At 49.7% G+C, this 14,581-nt stretch overlaps 1 protein-coding gene across 4 annotated transcripts in view; it reads left to right on the forward strand.

Annotated features, from left to right (window-relative positions):
* The window catches only part of MYH11 (myosin heavy chain 11), a 112,286-nt gene that overhangs the window by 15,448 nt on the left and 82,257 nt on the right, over nt 1-14,581 (forward strand). For all 4 annotated transcript variants that reach the window (XM_026003166.2, XM_026003167.2, XM_026003165.2 and 1 more), the window contains exon 3: nt 9,517-9,673. In XM_026003166.2, the coding sequence (XP_025858951.2) occupies nt 9,517-9,673 (157 nt within the window). The remainder of the gene's footprint in view (nt 1-9,516; nt 9,674-14,581) is intronic.

Here is a 14,581-nt window from a genome sequence, read left to right on the forward strand (position 1 = left end):
CTGTCCTGCCCCACCTAGTTCGGTGACCTCGAACAAATTCTCTCACTTACTGAAGCTTCAGTTTTCCTACTGGTGAAGTGGGAATAACCACCCTCCCCACATAAAGGAGGCGCAAAGATGCTATGTGGTCACCAATGCGGAGGCCAGCGTGTGTGGCCAATGCTCAACAGGTTTCACTGAAGTACTTCCTGTTCTTCCTTCATCTTGGAGATGAGGGGGAGCTCATAATCTCTTGGGAAGGCTGGAGCATCTGGGCATCCAGGTGGGAGGAGACGTGGAGGCCTTCCCCGTCACAAGTGGGAATTCCTAGATTGGAGCCGGGGCTCCTTGGGGTCAACGGTGTAGATCAGAGCAGCCAAGAGCTGCATTGTCCACTAGGGTAGCCACTGGGCACGTGTGGCTAACTAAATTTAGATGCAAGTCCATTAGAAATCAGAATTCATTTCTTCAGTTGCACTGGCCAATGTCAAGTGCTCAAGAGCCACTGGAGGCTAGCGGCTGCTGTATTGGGTAGCACGGGATGGAACATTGTCATCCCCACAGGAAGTTCTGATGGGGGGCGATGTGACACAGGGGGTACACCTGTTCCTTGTGGGTTTGGACCAACTCCCCAGAGCAAGGACATAGGTGGCCCCCCGGTATCAAGCTGCTGGGAACAGGAGTGTCCTTCCATTTAGCTTTTGTCTGTGTGCTTCTCACAAAGGGCACACTGATCCGTTGGGCGAATTACCTGGTTTCTCGGAAATTTCATTTCCCTCTCTGTGACATGAGCACAAGATTAGTACCGACCTCGCGAGTGGGTTAGTTGGCACACGTCTGGGGACACTGCCAGCTCTCAGAATGCTAGGTGTTCCTGTCACTGTTATGGTCCCTTTTCCTGGACCCTGTGCAAACTTGTGAGAACATTCCCTTCCATCGTTACGTCCTCTGGCCCTGCCCTTGTCACGTTGCTGCCTGAAATTTACCCTTTAAAAAAAATCCTTGTCCTCTAGAAAAAGGATCTGTGGATTTTCTTTTTTTCCTAGTTAGGAAAAGAAGTCACATTTACTACAGGAGAGTTGGTAAATTCAGAGAAGCACAGCAAAAACACAAAAACTCAGTCCTCCTCCAGAGGCAGCTGATGAAATGGTGCATTCGTGAGCTCTTTGCTCGTGTGAACGGTACATGTTTACACATACACAAGCCTGCACACATAGGCTGGCGGCTCACTCTTTTTTTCCGTGTATGAGTCAATGCTGAGCATCCCCACATTTCTGCTATTACCCCCCAAATACTACCCTCTGAGGGGCTATGTAATCTGTCCCGCGGATGTGCCCTAACTGGCTATCCATTCTTCATATGGAGAGCTCAGAGTGGCTAACAGTGGCTTTTTTTTTTTTTTTAAGAACCAAGAGGGAACAGAGGAGCGACCTGTAATTATCAAATCCCTCCTCTAACCCCTGTTGTGTGCCTTGACCCCTTTAATCAATACAACATCCATGGAATAAGCGTATGTGTCCCATTTAACAGGTGAGCAAGCTATCTCAGCATGCTGAAGCCTATCCTTAACTTCCCTAACTAAGCAGCCAAGGTCCCCTTTATCCGAGCCACTCCTTGTATGGAAATACTATGGACCTGGAGCTGTCGGTACAGGGTGGGCATTTCCAAGGCCAGCCTGCCAGGAGCTGGGGGGTAGGCGGGGGGGCAAGGGGGTGAGGGCAGTGAGAGGTGGAATGGAGCTCTTCTAGGCCTCCCATCTAAGATATGTTCTCTCCCTCAGCGAGGTCAAGGACAGGCCCGTGTATAAATCTCACCTGCTGTCCTCTGACATAGCATTTGATCCCAAAATAGAAATCAGAAAAAAAAATAATAAAGGGCTTATGAAGGTCCCGAGACCCAAAATATCTAATCTGACAGCAGATTAAAAAAAATGAATCAAAGCGCTAAATTCCTGCTATGCTTCTCTGGACAGATTAGATGAAAAGCCTCTCAGCCTTGTGACCAGGTGCCTCCTCCTATCTCCTTCCTTTCTGGTCAGGTTAGTCACTTAAATAGAACCGTTGTCCTTGATGGAGGAAATAAAGAGGGAGGTGGGGGAGGGAAAGCATACACATGACAGCAGGAGGTGTGTCCCTTGGGAGCAGGTGGGTGGCAGGTGATGCTGAGGCAGCCAGGGAGCCTGACTTGGCCCAGCTAATGAAGAGAACATTCCCCTCTGTTCTGCAAAGTGCACCTCAAATGAAGACCCCTGTCTTCTTGGTTCTAGAAGAGTCTGTGGAAGCCATGGGGTCTTGTGTCTGACCCCTGAGATGCAGGCTCTTACCTTACTTGTTCATGGTACACACATGACACAAGCATGTGAGCCCTCGTCCGCACTCACCTGCCCTTCTGGACGCTGGAGGCTCTCTGCCAGGAGCTCAGTAGGACCACTCGGCCATTGGCTCTGTCCTTTCTGTTGAGGGACAGGCAAGGGTTTCAGGCAGAGGAAGCTCAATAAAGTGTGAGCCTTGCCTGTGGTGGGTACTGTCCCGAGTCCTTCCCAACCCGTTTTGTCCTTTTACACCACTGGGGAGAGCGGTGCCGACCTCCCACCCTGCCCTTGACCTGTTCGAGGCAGAGAGCTGCCGTGACTTGCCTGGGAAGGAACCCGGTTCAGACTCTGCTCTGCTTTTTTAGTCTCATTTTTGCAGATAAACTGGGGCTTAGAGGGGTGCCTGGGTGGCTCAGAGGCTAAGCATCTGTCTTCAGTCAGGTCGTGATCCCAGGGTCCTGGGATCAAGTCCAGCATCAGGCTCCCTGCTCTGCTCGTGCCCCCGCCCCATGAATAAATAAATATAATCTTAAAAAAAAAAAAAACAACTAGGCCTTAGAAAACTTATATAACGTGATGAGAAACAGCTGGATCTTGAACCCAGGAAGGCTGGCTCTGGGACCAGTGCTTTGAACCACTACTCATTTAACCTGCCAGTGAGGCTAGTACCCCATTTCAGAGACCAGGGCACTGAGCTCAGCTGCTCTCGGTCCTATTTCTGGAAGTGAGCAGAGCTGGGATCCAGGCAAGGCTTTCTGCCTCCGGGGCTGGAGTGACTGACTACCTGTGGATGGTAAAGGGTGTGAGGGTAGCTGAAAGCTTGAGCAGGAGGAGATGGGTGTGGGCTAGGGCAGGTGGGGATGATGCCATGGGTGCCATTAGCTTGGAGCTGGACAACCGTTAAGTGCACAGAAGGAAGAAGTCCAACTTTTTAATTATGATTTCTTGGGCACCTACTAGGTTGCAAGTTGTTGGTACAGAGTGAGTGATTTTTTAAAAATAATTGAGCTAATTTGGTATATCTCCTTTCCCTATCCACCTTACCCCCCCCCACCCCACCCCCCCCAAAAAAGAAAGAAAATCTCAGTTTCTGTCATTGCTTGAAAAAGCAGAGGATCTGATACCCCTGGGCCCAGGTTGCTAGGTGACTGCTGTGTTAGGTGGGGTGTGGGCACTGTTTTTCCATAGGCCTCACTGCTCCCTGCTGTCTTCCAGGGAGAGAGTCCCCTTCCCGGGGCTGAGTTTTTTCATTGTTGATCACTACACCTACTTTTTCTTCATACCTGGTTCAGTGCACTCATCTCCAAGCTGCTTGATCTCTGTAAACAGGGGGACTTCCTACCCCTATGCCAACAGCTTGGGGTTGGGAACATGATCCAGAGCAAATGTAGATGGACTTCCCTATCCATTGGGTTTCCAAGCCCAAATTCCCCACCCAAGAACCCCAAAGGATATTTTCCTCGTTCTGATTGCACTATTCTGGGAAGACCAAGAGGTAAGGAGAGGCCTTCCTTCCAAAATCGAGCAGGTGACAATGTTTTCATCTTAGACACTTGGCCCAATGACTTGAAGGAGTATCTGCCCGGGGATGCTGAGAGCAGGCTGTGAGCAGAGACCTCCTGAGTCCCCGAGGGTCCTGGAGGATGGAAATAAGATCTACAACTGCACCAGGTCTCAGAAGGTAGAAAGAAAACACAGCTGGAAGCTTCCCATTATTGAGCTCCATGAGCTCAATGTTTAGACCTCTTGGATTGTTATTGCTTCAGAGAAGCTTTCCACTAACACAAGGCTATCCATGCAAAGACCACAAGAGAATATTTAAAAATAAGAAGTATGTATCTTGTCTTGTGGCTTTTTCTTGTGTTTGTTGTTAACTATCTAGTCAGATTGAAAATGTTGTTTTGAATGGGTAATACATGCAAATATTAAATAGTATGTCAGGATACTCCAATTTTTTCCTTTCATCCCTATTCTTTTTTTTTTTTAATTTATTCATGAGAGATACACAGAGAGAGGCAGAGACATAAGCAGAGGGAGAAGCAGGCTCCATGCAGGGAGCCTGATGCGGGACTCGATCCCAGGACTCTGGGATCACACCCTGAGTCAAAAGCAGACACTCAATCACTGAGCCACCCAGGCGTCCCTCATCCCCATTCCATTCCCTTCCATAGAGAAACTGTGAAGACCTTTCTTACATAGGCTTCCAGAAATATTTCATGGTGGCTGATATTTCACAGGCAAATATATGTATATTTGTATATATGCATATTTGTATACATATAAATGTACTCTTTTTAATGGTAGCATGCCATAATTTTTAAGCTGGTCCCCCCACTGATGGATATTTAGGTTGTTTCTAGTCTTTCTTTCCCTTAAATATCAAAGCTGCAGTAAATTGCATTCTTCCTGGACTCTGTCTTTCCGACAGATGTCCTGAACGTCGTGACATTGCACTATAACCTGGTAAAGAATGTACATCTCTGGATCCCTGGGTGGTGCAGCGATTTAGCGCCTGCCTTTGGCCCAGGGCGCGATCCTGGAGACCCGGGATTGAATCCCACGTCGGGCTCCCGGTGCATGGAGGCTGCTTCTCCCTCTGCCTATGTCTCTGCCTCTCTCTCTCTCTCTCTGTGTGACTATCATAAATAAATACAAATTTAAAAAAATATTATAGAATATACATCTTCCCATCATTTTTTAAAAAAGATTTTATTTTATTTTATTTTATTCTTATCCCGAAGTTACGGATCCGGCTTACGGACTTCCCTTCCCTACATTGTTCCAACAATTAACCTACATTGTTCCAACTGATTTTATTTATCCAAAAGAGAGACAGAGGGAGAGAAAGAGAACACAAGCAGGGAGATGGGCAGAGGGAGAAGCAGACTCCCCTACTGAGGGTAGAGCCCGACGTGGGGCTCGATCCCAGGACCCTGAGATCATGACCTGAGCCAAAGGTGGACGCTTAACCTGCTGAGCCCCCCGGGTGCTCCTCTCCATCGTTTCATACGTGGGGAAGAAGAGGCTCAGGTGTTCAGCCACTCACACGAATCCCGCAGGTAATTAGGGCAAAGTTAAGGCTCTGCCCTGGGCCGCGCTGCTGAAACCCCGTGTGCCTTCCACCTTCCTCACCCACTGATTCTCGTTTCTGCCGGAGGAGGCAGCCGAGGGAGCAGTCTCCTGCCCAAGGCTCTGTGGCTGACCATATAAAGTGTCAGGGAAAAACTGGAGTCACTTCCTAATACGGTCACAAGAGGGAAAGCCTTGGCCTGTGGCTGGGGCCCACTGGTGGCATGGGGACCCTGGGATCCTGGCTGGGACACAGGAGGCGGGGGCTATTGAGAGCTCTGAACTGGGCCAGCTGGAGAGGAGGTTGTGGGGCACAGGGAGGCAGAGACATCACCAACTGCAGGGGGGCTGGGTCTGCTGAGGTCAACCGGGTTAAACGACAGAGCTCAAGCCTCCAGATTCTGAAGGCCGACCACCCTGCGTGGGGCGTGCTGCTGCCTGCCCAGCCCTTCCTGACTCGGGTCCTTGTGCCCTGGAAAGATTTGCCAAACTGAACAGAGATTCAGATTCTCCTGAAATCTTGGATTAAGTGCTTGCTGGGGGCTCAGCCCCGGGAGCTGTCCTAGGCCAACAGGAGGAAAGCGCTCCTTCCTCAGAAGCTGGTGATGGGATTGGGAGAGCCATGCATTCCTCCTTCCTTCTGTTTGTTGTATTCAGCAAGTACTTACTGAGTGTCTGCCTTGTGCCCGGCCCCATGCTGGGCTGGAGATACCCTGGTACGCAGCTTGCGGCCCAGGAGGTGACATTTAGGATGAGCCCTGAAAGGGGAGATGGAAATGGCTCTGGGGAGGCTGAGGGGGGGACCCATTCCAGGTTATGCGAAGGTTCCAAGGTGGCAAGGTTTTTGTCATCATGAAATAGAGGGAGCGTGGTATGGTCACTAACATTATTGAGCACCTGCTATCTACTGGGCCCTCTGTTAAATGCTTCGCCTGCATTATCTCACAGCAAGCCTGTAAAGGATCTCTTACGTCACACCTTCATGTTGCAGTCGAGGAAAAACAGGCTCAGAGGGGTCAAGAGACTTGCCCAGGGTCACACAGCCAGGAAGTAGCAGAATGAGGTTCAAACCAAGTCCTCAGTACCCGATTCTGTACCCTTAACCACGGCCCTTTACTGCCTCCAGGTCAAAGGCTTGGTGAGAGGGTGGTTTGGGCCATAAATGACCCCCACGTTCTAACAGGGGTGTGGCGGTTGGCAGTGGGCACGGCCCAGAAAGATCTGGAGGTGGGGTTAAGACCCGCGGGAGAGGTGGGAGTGGGTTGACCTTCATCCAGATGACTGATGGTTGATCGGTTGATCGGGCACTTACTCCTTGGGAGGCCCCAGGCCAGGGACCAGGGCACAGATGAACCGGACGTGGAGCCCCTGCCCTAGGACAGCATTGGCACCAGCGCAGCAAACATCTGCTGAGCACCTGCTGTGTGCCGGCCCAGGGCGAAGCCCCAGGTCACAGAGATAAGGCCTTTGCAGCCCCTGCTCCAGGGAAGCTTTAGTAATTAACCTACCCCTCAGGCACTTATGGAGCAAGTATTTAGTGAGCACCTACTGTATGCAGGCCCAAAGAGGAGGAAAGGGGTGCTCCTGCCCCCAGGGCACTTGCACTGGTGTTAATGGGATGAAGGGAGGGGGCTGGATGATCCGATGAAGGAGGGGCCCACAGCGGACCAGTCAGGCCGAGTGCAGGTCTTGGCCTCTGCCTCCCTCTGCAGGAACCTCACCCTTCACCCTCGCTCGCTCCTCTTCATGATCCAAAAACAGTAAACTGCCTGCAGCTCACCCATGTGCCCCTCGCCCTGCTGCCTTCCATGCCTTTGTTACCTCCCAAGCAGGTTAACACCTTCCTGTCCGTGAAGATTAGGGGCAGGGAGCACCCCCACCCAACTGGAAGTTTCCCTGACCCCCCCCCCCCCCCCCGTGTGGATTAGGACCCTCTCTCCCTTCCTCCCCCATTTCTCTGGGCTCTGTCCTTGTTCTTGTGACATTATTTTTAAACGTCCTCATCCCTTCTCTGATCTGTGGGTTCTTTGAGGGCAGGCGCTACCACTGATGTATTTATCTCCAGCATCTAGCACAGACCCGGTATACAGTAGGTGCTCAGTAAGTGGCTGATGACGTTTAGACAGGCCCTATGTTGACCTCACTCCTGCCTTTTTAGGGGAATGGTGAGAACCAGGGAGATTATGCCCTCCTTCCCCCACCAATCCTGTACCTTTTGAAGACTACTGTCCCCCTGCCACCCAGGGCCATCACACACCATTGTCCCCTAGCAGGCTGAGCCCTGGAGGGACCCTCCTCCTCCCATCACCTGCAGCCGTTGGCTGAAATCCCTCTGAGGGCAGGACCTTGTGTTTTTTTGTTGTCTTTAAACCTGGCCTCTGCCTCCCTCTGCAGAGCCTTGTGGCACGGTGTTGAGGATATACACGCTGAATGAATGAGGGAGTGAGTGAATTAATGATGCCTTGTTCCTCTGTCTATAGGATCAGCAGAAGTCGGACAGCCTCCCAGGCAGTGCTCAGGCCTGGGAGTGGGCCGAGCTGGGCTTGGCTGCCAGGGTCTCACTTTGTGACCTTGGTCAGGCTGCCCACCCTCTCTGGTGTGTGCTTTGGCCTGCGTGTCCCCCCGAGATGGGCCATCTGCTCCTCCTCTGGCCCCTTCTAGGGGGAGTTGGAGGGAGGGCCTGCTTCACGGCTAGGAGAGCCTCCGGCAGCCCTGATTATGTCTTTTGGGAAAAAAAAACAGTTCCTGTCGGACAGGATGGAGTCTGTCCACTGAGCTGTGACCTCAGCCCAGGGGAAAATCTGATGTCTAGGAGAGGACAGCGATACCAATGATAGCGCCTTGCTCGTGTGTGCACACGCATGGGGGTGGGGTGGGGTGTTGCCGAGGGCCTTCACGCCCCTTTCCCTCTTCTGATTATTTCCAGATGCTCCTGTGCACTTACTTGGTGGGGGCAGGACAACTTTTTTTTTTAATTATGGTAAAATCCATATAACCTAGAACTCACCACGTTAGCCAGTTTTAAGGATACATTTCCGAGGCAGTTAGCACCACCATCAGCGTTTTCTAGCCTGTACATTTTTATCACCCCAAAAGGGAAACCCCGTAGCCCTTAGCAGTCATCTCGCTCTCCTCAGTCCCTGGAAACCAGATCTGTTCCGGTCCCTGTGATTGGCCTGTCCTGGGCATTTCTTGGCAATGGAATCCTAAACCATGCGACCTTTTGTGGCTGGCTGCTTCCATGTCGGGGTGCGTCGGTGCCGTAGTGCGTGGCAGGACCATTCCTTCCTAAGGACAGCTGTGCCGGTCCCTTCTTTTTACAGATGAGGGGGTGCTTTGTTAACAGTCCAGGACGTGTGAGCTCTGGGGGGTTCTGAGTTTCCTGCCAGCTGTGTGACCTGGTGACAACCTCACCAAACCTGTTTTCTCATCTGCCGCGCGGGCAGCAGGGAAATCGCAGAGGGACTGTCACAGGGTGGATAAGAAGACTCGGTGAGCAGATAGGTGCCCACGCAGTGCTTAGAGCTCGGTGCCTGGCACACAGTAAGCGCTCAGTAGGCGGAAGCTGCTACCCAAGCCCAAGAGGCTCAGGGCGGTGAGGGGCAGCAGCACGCAGGAGAGGGGCCGGGGTCCGAACCCCGACTGTCGGAAAGCACGCAGCTGTGAGATAGAACATAGGGACTCAGGGTGCCTGGGTGGCTCTGTGGTTGAGCATCTGCCTTTGGCTCAGGGTGTGATCCCAGGGTCACGGGATCGAGTCCCACATTGGGCTCCCCACAGGGAGCCTGGTACACCCTCTGCCTCTCTCTGTGTGTCTCTCATGAATAAATGAATCTTAAAAAAAAAAAACATGGGGGTGTCCAGAGACCCAGTTTTTGGCCCTCGCTCCTCTTCCCCCATATGCAGCCTGTCAGTGATGCCATGGCCTTCCCATTAGCGCTCTGAGCCTCAGTTTCTCCATCTCTGGAATGGCAATGTGAATGCATCTAGCAGTTTCGCTGTGAGGCTGCAGGGAGAAAACGCACCCAGAGGCGCTCAGTGGATATGAAATGCAGGTGGTGGTGGGCGTCGCTGCGTGGGGCCCCCGAGGACTGGGTGGCTGGGATCCCCCACACCTACCTAGTGCTGGAAGTAAGCTTGGGTTCTCTGTTTGGCAGACGTACTCCGGCCTCTTCTGCGTGGTGGTCAACCCCTACAAGCAGCTGCCCATCTACTCGGAGAAGATCGTGGAGATGTACAAGGGCAAGAAGCGGCACGAGATGCCGCCGCACATCTACGCCATCGCCGACACGGCCTACCGGAGCATGCTGCAGGGTGAGCGCGGGCTGCACGGGCGCTGCAGGGCCTCTGTCCCCGCCCCGGGATTGCCTGGGCCCCCCGCCTGCTGTCCCCGCCAGGAATGCGGAGGCGGGCAGGCCGTGTGGGTCCCAGGAGCCTTGTGACTGAAAAAGGGAAAAAGGCAGCTGAACGCCTGGGTGCACGGCTGGGAGGGCGAGGGCGGGCACATGGCCTGGGCAAATGTGGGGGGTGCCCGCCAGCCAGCTCCGCACTTGCAGCCAGCTGTGGCTCACCCCCGGGTGCTGCCAGAGGTCTTCTCCTCTCTGGCTTCAGTTTCTCCGGCTGTAAAAAGGGAGTGTTAGGGTCCCTCTTGCAGCTGGTGGAGATTCTCATGGAGGCTTGTCCAGACTGAAGATCTTCACCTATTACCTCCGTGTTTGTGCATTATTATCACTATTACTATGATCAATGAGCTCCTTTTTTTTTTTAAAGATTTTATTTTTTTATTCATGAGAGACACACAGAGAGAGACAGAGACACAGGCAGAGGGAGATGCAGGCTCCATGCAGGGACCCCGATGTGGGACTCGATCCTGGGACTCTGGGATCATGCCCTGTGCTAAAGGCCGGTGCTAAACTGCTGAGCCACCCAGGGATCCCCTATTAATGAGCTTTTAATGGAGGAAAAATATACATACAGTAGAGGATGTAAAGTGCACAAATTTAGTGTCCAGATTTAAATTAATTTTGGTGTATGTCTTCATATGCCACTGCTCAGATCAAGATGTGAAATCTTTCCAGAAAGTTCCTTCACGCCTCTTCCCAGTCAGTACCTCCCCTATACCCCCCAGAAGTAACGGCTATTCTGACTTCCATCACCATCAGTTTTGCCTGTTCTTAAACTTCATAAAAATGATGTCCTTATGTTACTTAATATTTTTCTCATCAGTTTTCTCCCCCACAATCTAGTTCAAATGGAACAAAAAAACAGCAGTATATTAGATTTAGTTAAAAGCCTGGATTCTAAAACAGGGGTGCCTGTGTTTAAATCCCAGCTCTGGGGGCACCTGATTCCAGGATCCCGGGATCACGCTCTGAGCCAAAGGCAGACGCGCAACCACTGAGCCACCCACGTGTCCCTCTGAGTTGTGAGCTTTATCTGTTCAACAGCCTTGGTCCTCCCTCAGTGAATCCTTTCGCCTGAAAACAGTTGAGCCCTTGCATTTCTCCTCATGTGTTTTGGATGCATTGTATAAAGGGCAGCACCCATCCCAGTGTCATTGGCCTTTGGGGAAGGGTAAGAGGATTTTCTTTCCTGTAACTGGATCGGGTCTTGAGACACAGGAGTTCTCCCATCCTTACATTGGGAGAGGACAACAGAAAAGGGCTTGGGCTGTCCTAAAGCTGTGTATAATTATTATGTGATTATGAGGTGTGAATAATCCTGAGGTTGTGAACCAGCAGCTGGTAGGCTGCATCCAGCGTTCAGATAAGTTTGGCTTGGTCCACACAGAGTTTTAAGGTACTTGAAGTATCTTAAAAAGTCATCAACTTTTTTAAATTGGGAAATTATACATAAAATGTGTGTCTTTTTCTAGGGGCATGAATTTCCCAGTGTCGCAGTCCTTACCTGGCTTGGGGCACTCATTTATATTAACTACCTGGCCCTACCTCTGAGGGTGTGCTGAGTCAGGAATTGAGAGCTCAGTTCTGGAGATCCCCTGAGGGTAGGGATCCAGGTGTGCCTAAGAGATACCCCCCAAGGTAGAAGGGCTGAATAGAAGTGCCCCCAGATTATTGACAGAGTTAGCCAAACCCCACCAGTATGGCCCAAACTGCAGACATGGGGCAGCCATTACCTTCAAAGGCGAGCAGATGGAGCCTTGCAGAAGGGGCTGTGGAGATGGAATCTCAGGTTGTGAAGGATGGCACCTGGAGTTAGGGATGTGTCTTTGTTTAAATAAATAAATAAACTTTGTGTGCTGCCTTGATGGAAAAGTTTGCAGGGATGGTTCACACACCTTTTTAAAGAAGCTAAACATCACCAAGTTAGAGTGTTCATGTCATTTGGGGTGCTTTTAAGTTGCACAAAAATATAACACACCATATGGCAACTACTTAAAGTGGCTCTAATTAGGAGCCACTTCATAGGAGTTTGTTATTTCACATAATAAGAAGTGTGCAGGTTGGTGGGTTAGTTAATTCAACAGCTCAAAAACAGACTTTTGGGGGGATTTTCTTGGCTTCTTCCTCATGGTCACAGGATGGCAGCCATAGCTCCAGATACTACATCCTCGTGCGACGATATCCAAAAGCACGAAGGAAACAAAAAGTTAGGTTCTTTCCCTCTGTCTCTTTTTTATCAGGGAGAAAAACCTTTTCCAGAAACTCCTCAGAAGACATCCCCTTACATCTCATTGGCTAAAACTTGGTCGCATGCCAACCTCTAAACTCTGGTTTAGATGGTTACAGAGAGGACTGGGACATTAGTGACTGTAATTATGTCTCCTTGACTAAACCTTTGGTCACATGCCAACCTTTAAGCCACTCATTGGCAAAGAGGACCGAGACCTTCATAATTGGTTTAGACTATTCCTGGTTCTTTCCTTGGAGCTGAGGGAACTCCCACAAGCACATTTTCTCTGAATACCAGAAAAATGAAATTCTGTTAGCAAAGGAGAAGGGGGGAGTGACAGGTAAGCACTGCCACAGTGCTCTTAATATACGCATGTGTGACTTTAAAAAAACCTTTAATATTTAATGTTCATCCTAGAAAAATTAAAACATTTATTTAAGCTACGGAGAACATATCAGCACCCATGATTTTGTCACCCAGAGATCACCACCATTAACACTTGGGTACATAGCTGAACATCCTGAAGTGAAGGAATTTTTGATTGTCTGAAAATAATTGATTCCAGGAAAAAAAAATCACTTAAAACAGGGACCAAATTTTCACTGGAAGGGGGTGGGGGAAAGGGTTTGTCTAGGCTGGGGAAATGACATTGCAAATTGTCAGTCTATTTTATCTACATTTAATAGGAGTTTGGTTATAAATGCAACTAGATGCTAGTTCTTAGATTGAGTATAAAATTAAGGGATTTTTTTTTTTTTTTGCTTTTATTTCAGACAGAATCACATGAGATAACACAACATTCTTCATACCATGTTTGATTCCTGCAGCAGGAGCTAAGGAAAATAATTTTTGCAGACTTATTAGAAGGGTCACCAGTCTTCCCAAATGTTCTTTTGTGTTTGAGGGTGCTTCATAAAACCCCCGTCGTGTTGTTGTTCATAATGATTCTGCGATATTTAGTGAATTAATCTGACTTGTGTGTGTGTGGGGGGGGGTGGCCTTTCCAAGCTCATTGACTTCGTGACACCCTGCAGCTTCAAAGAAATCTGCAGTTTTGCAGAGCTGCTGCTTTGTTCTGTGTATCACAATGATGGTGGGTGTTGCTCCCCAATAATCGGTAAGAGAGAGCTGCTGAGTTGGTGGGCAGTGGTGTGCAGGCTGAAGAAGGATGCCTCAGTGAGGTCTGATTTCCTAAGCAGTTGACTCAGTGAAGGATATTTTTGTGTTGTGGTCCTGTTGCTTTCCTAGACAACCCCTCCACTGCGGGGCATTGTGACACTAGATGAGGAGGAGGATCCCCAGTGTTAATATATTGTCTCCCCTCTAGGCTCTGGGCTATAACACAAAATCACATTGTGAAATAGTATGGGCAGCCCCGGTGGCTCAGTTTTAGTGCCGCCTTCAGCCCAGGGCATGATCCTGGAAATCTGGGATCGAGTCCCACATCTGGCTCCCTGCGTGGGGCCTGTTTCTTCCTCTGCCTGTGTCTCTGCCTCTCTCTCTCTCTCTCTCTCTCTCTCTCTCTCTCTCTCCGTCTCTCATGAGTAAATAAATAAAATCTTAAAAAAAAAAAGATTTCTTAAAAAAAAAAAAACATTGACACATTGTAACAGTGACAAGGGTGAGCACACCCATCCATAAAAGATCAACTTTATTTTGTTTCAATTTTTTTTTATTTAGTGTCAATATTAACAGCTGCTACATATGGGTTCATTTTGGCAATACCTCATACTTTCTGGAAAACTTACTAATGATAAATTCCCATGAAACAAATCATGGAGGTGAGGGGGAAATGCAAGCTTGGGAAAAATAACTTTTTCTCTATAAAGTGGAAGTTTGTTTTTTTGCGGAGGAAGGCGTAGGCCCAGTTTGTGACCATGTTGATGAAGATCGCGATCCCACGGTGTAAGGCCACTCTGCTGGGACCCACGTTGAGCTTTCGTTGTAAAGGGAGCAGCCCTTTAGGCTTCCTCCCTAAATCCTTTTGTAGAACAAGATGGGGTGTGAAGAGATGGGGTTGGGGAGGGATGGATAACACACACGCTGAACGTAGAATATAGAATGCAATGTTTGCATGTGTTACATGAACCCCTAAATTCCCAAGGACCCATACGCTGCATAGGAGCCAGACTCTGTCCTCGTCTGTCCAGCATCTGCCCGGCACATGGTAGCTGCTCAGTTAATATGTGTTGATGAATGAATGAATGTACTTAATCACTAATTCTTCCCCAAACTCTCCTTTTTAAACATGTTGATCTCCTTTTACTACGTCTAGATATGTGTTGAGGACGCTACCTATACCTCGTCCTCGAGGGTGATTACTACTGGAGCCTTCCAACCTGCCCTGGCTACCCTCTATGACAGGTAGCCAACATCTGGGACCTTCCTTATCATGCTTGGACTTGACTTCAGCCCTCTCTTGGTGGATTCCTTGTTTCTGGGTTTCCATGTCTTCCTCTTCCTTGATTTTCCCTCTTGCTTATACCTGGAGCACCTTTTCTAGTACCTTCTCAAGTAAGGCTATAGATGAGACAGATTGGGATCCTGCATATCTCAACTGAAGACTTGATGATTCCCTGATATGTAAGG

Source organism: Vulpes vulpes, chromosome 3 (genome assembly GCF_048418805.1).
Source record: "Vulpes vulpes isolate BD-2025 chromosome 3, VulVul3, whole genome shotgun sequence".
Taxonomy (NCBI): Eukaryota; Metazoa; Chordata; class Mammalia; order Carnivora; family Canidae; genus Vulpes; species Vulpes vulpes.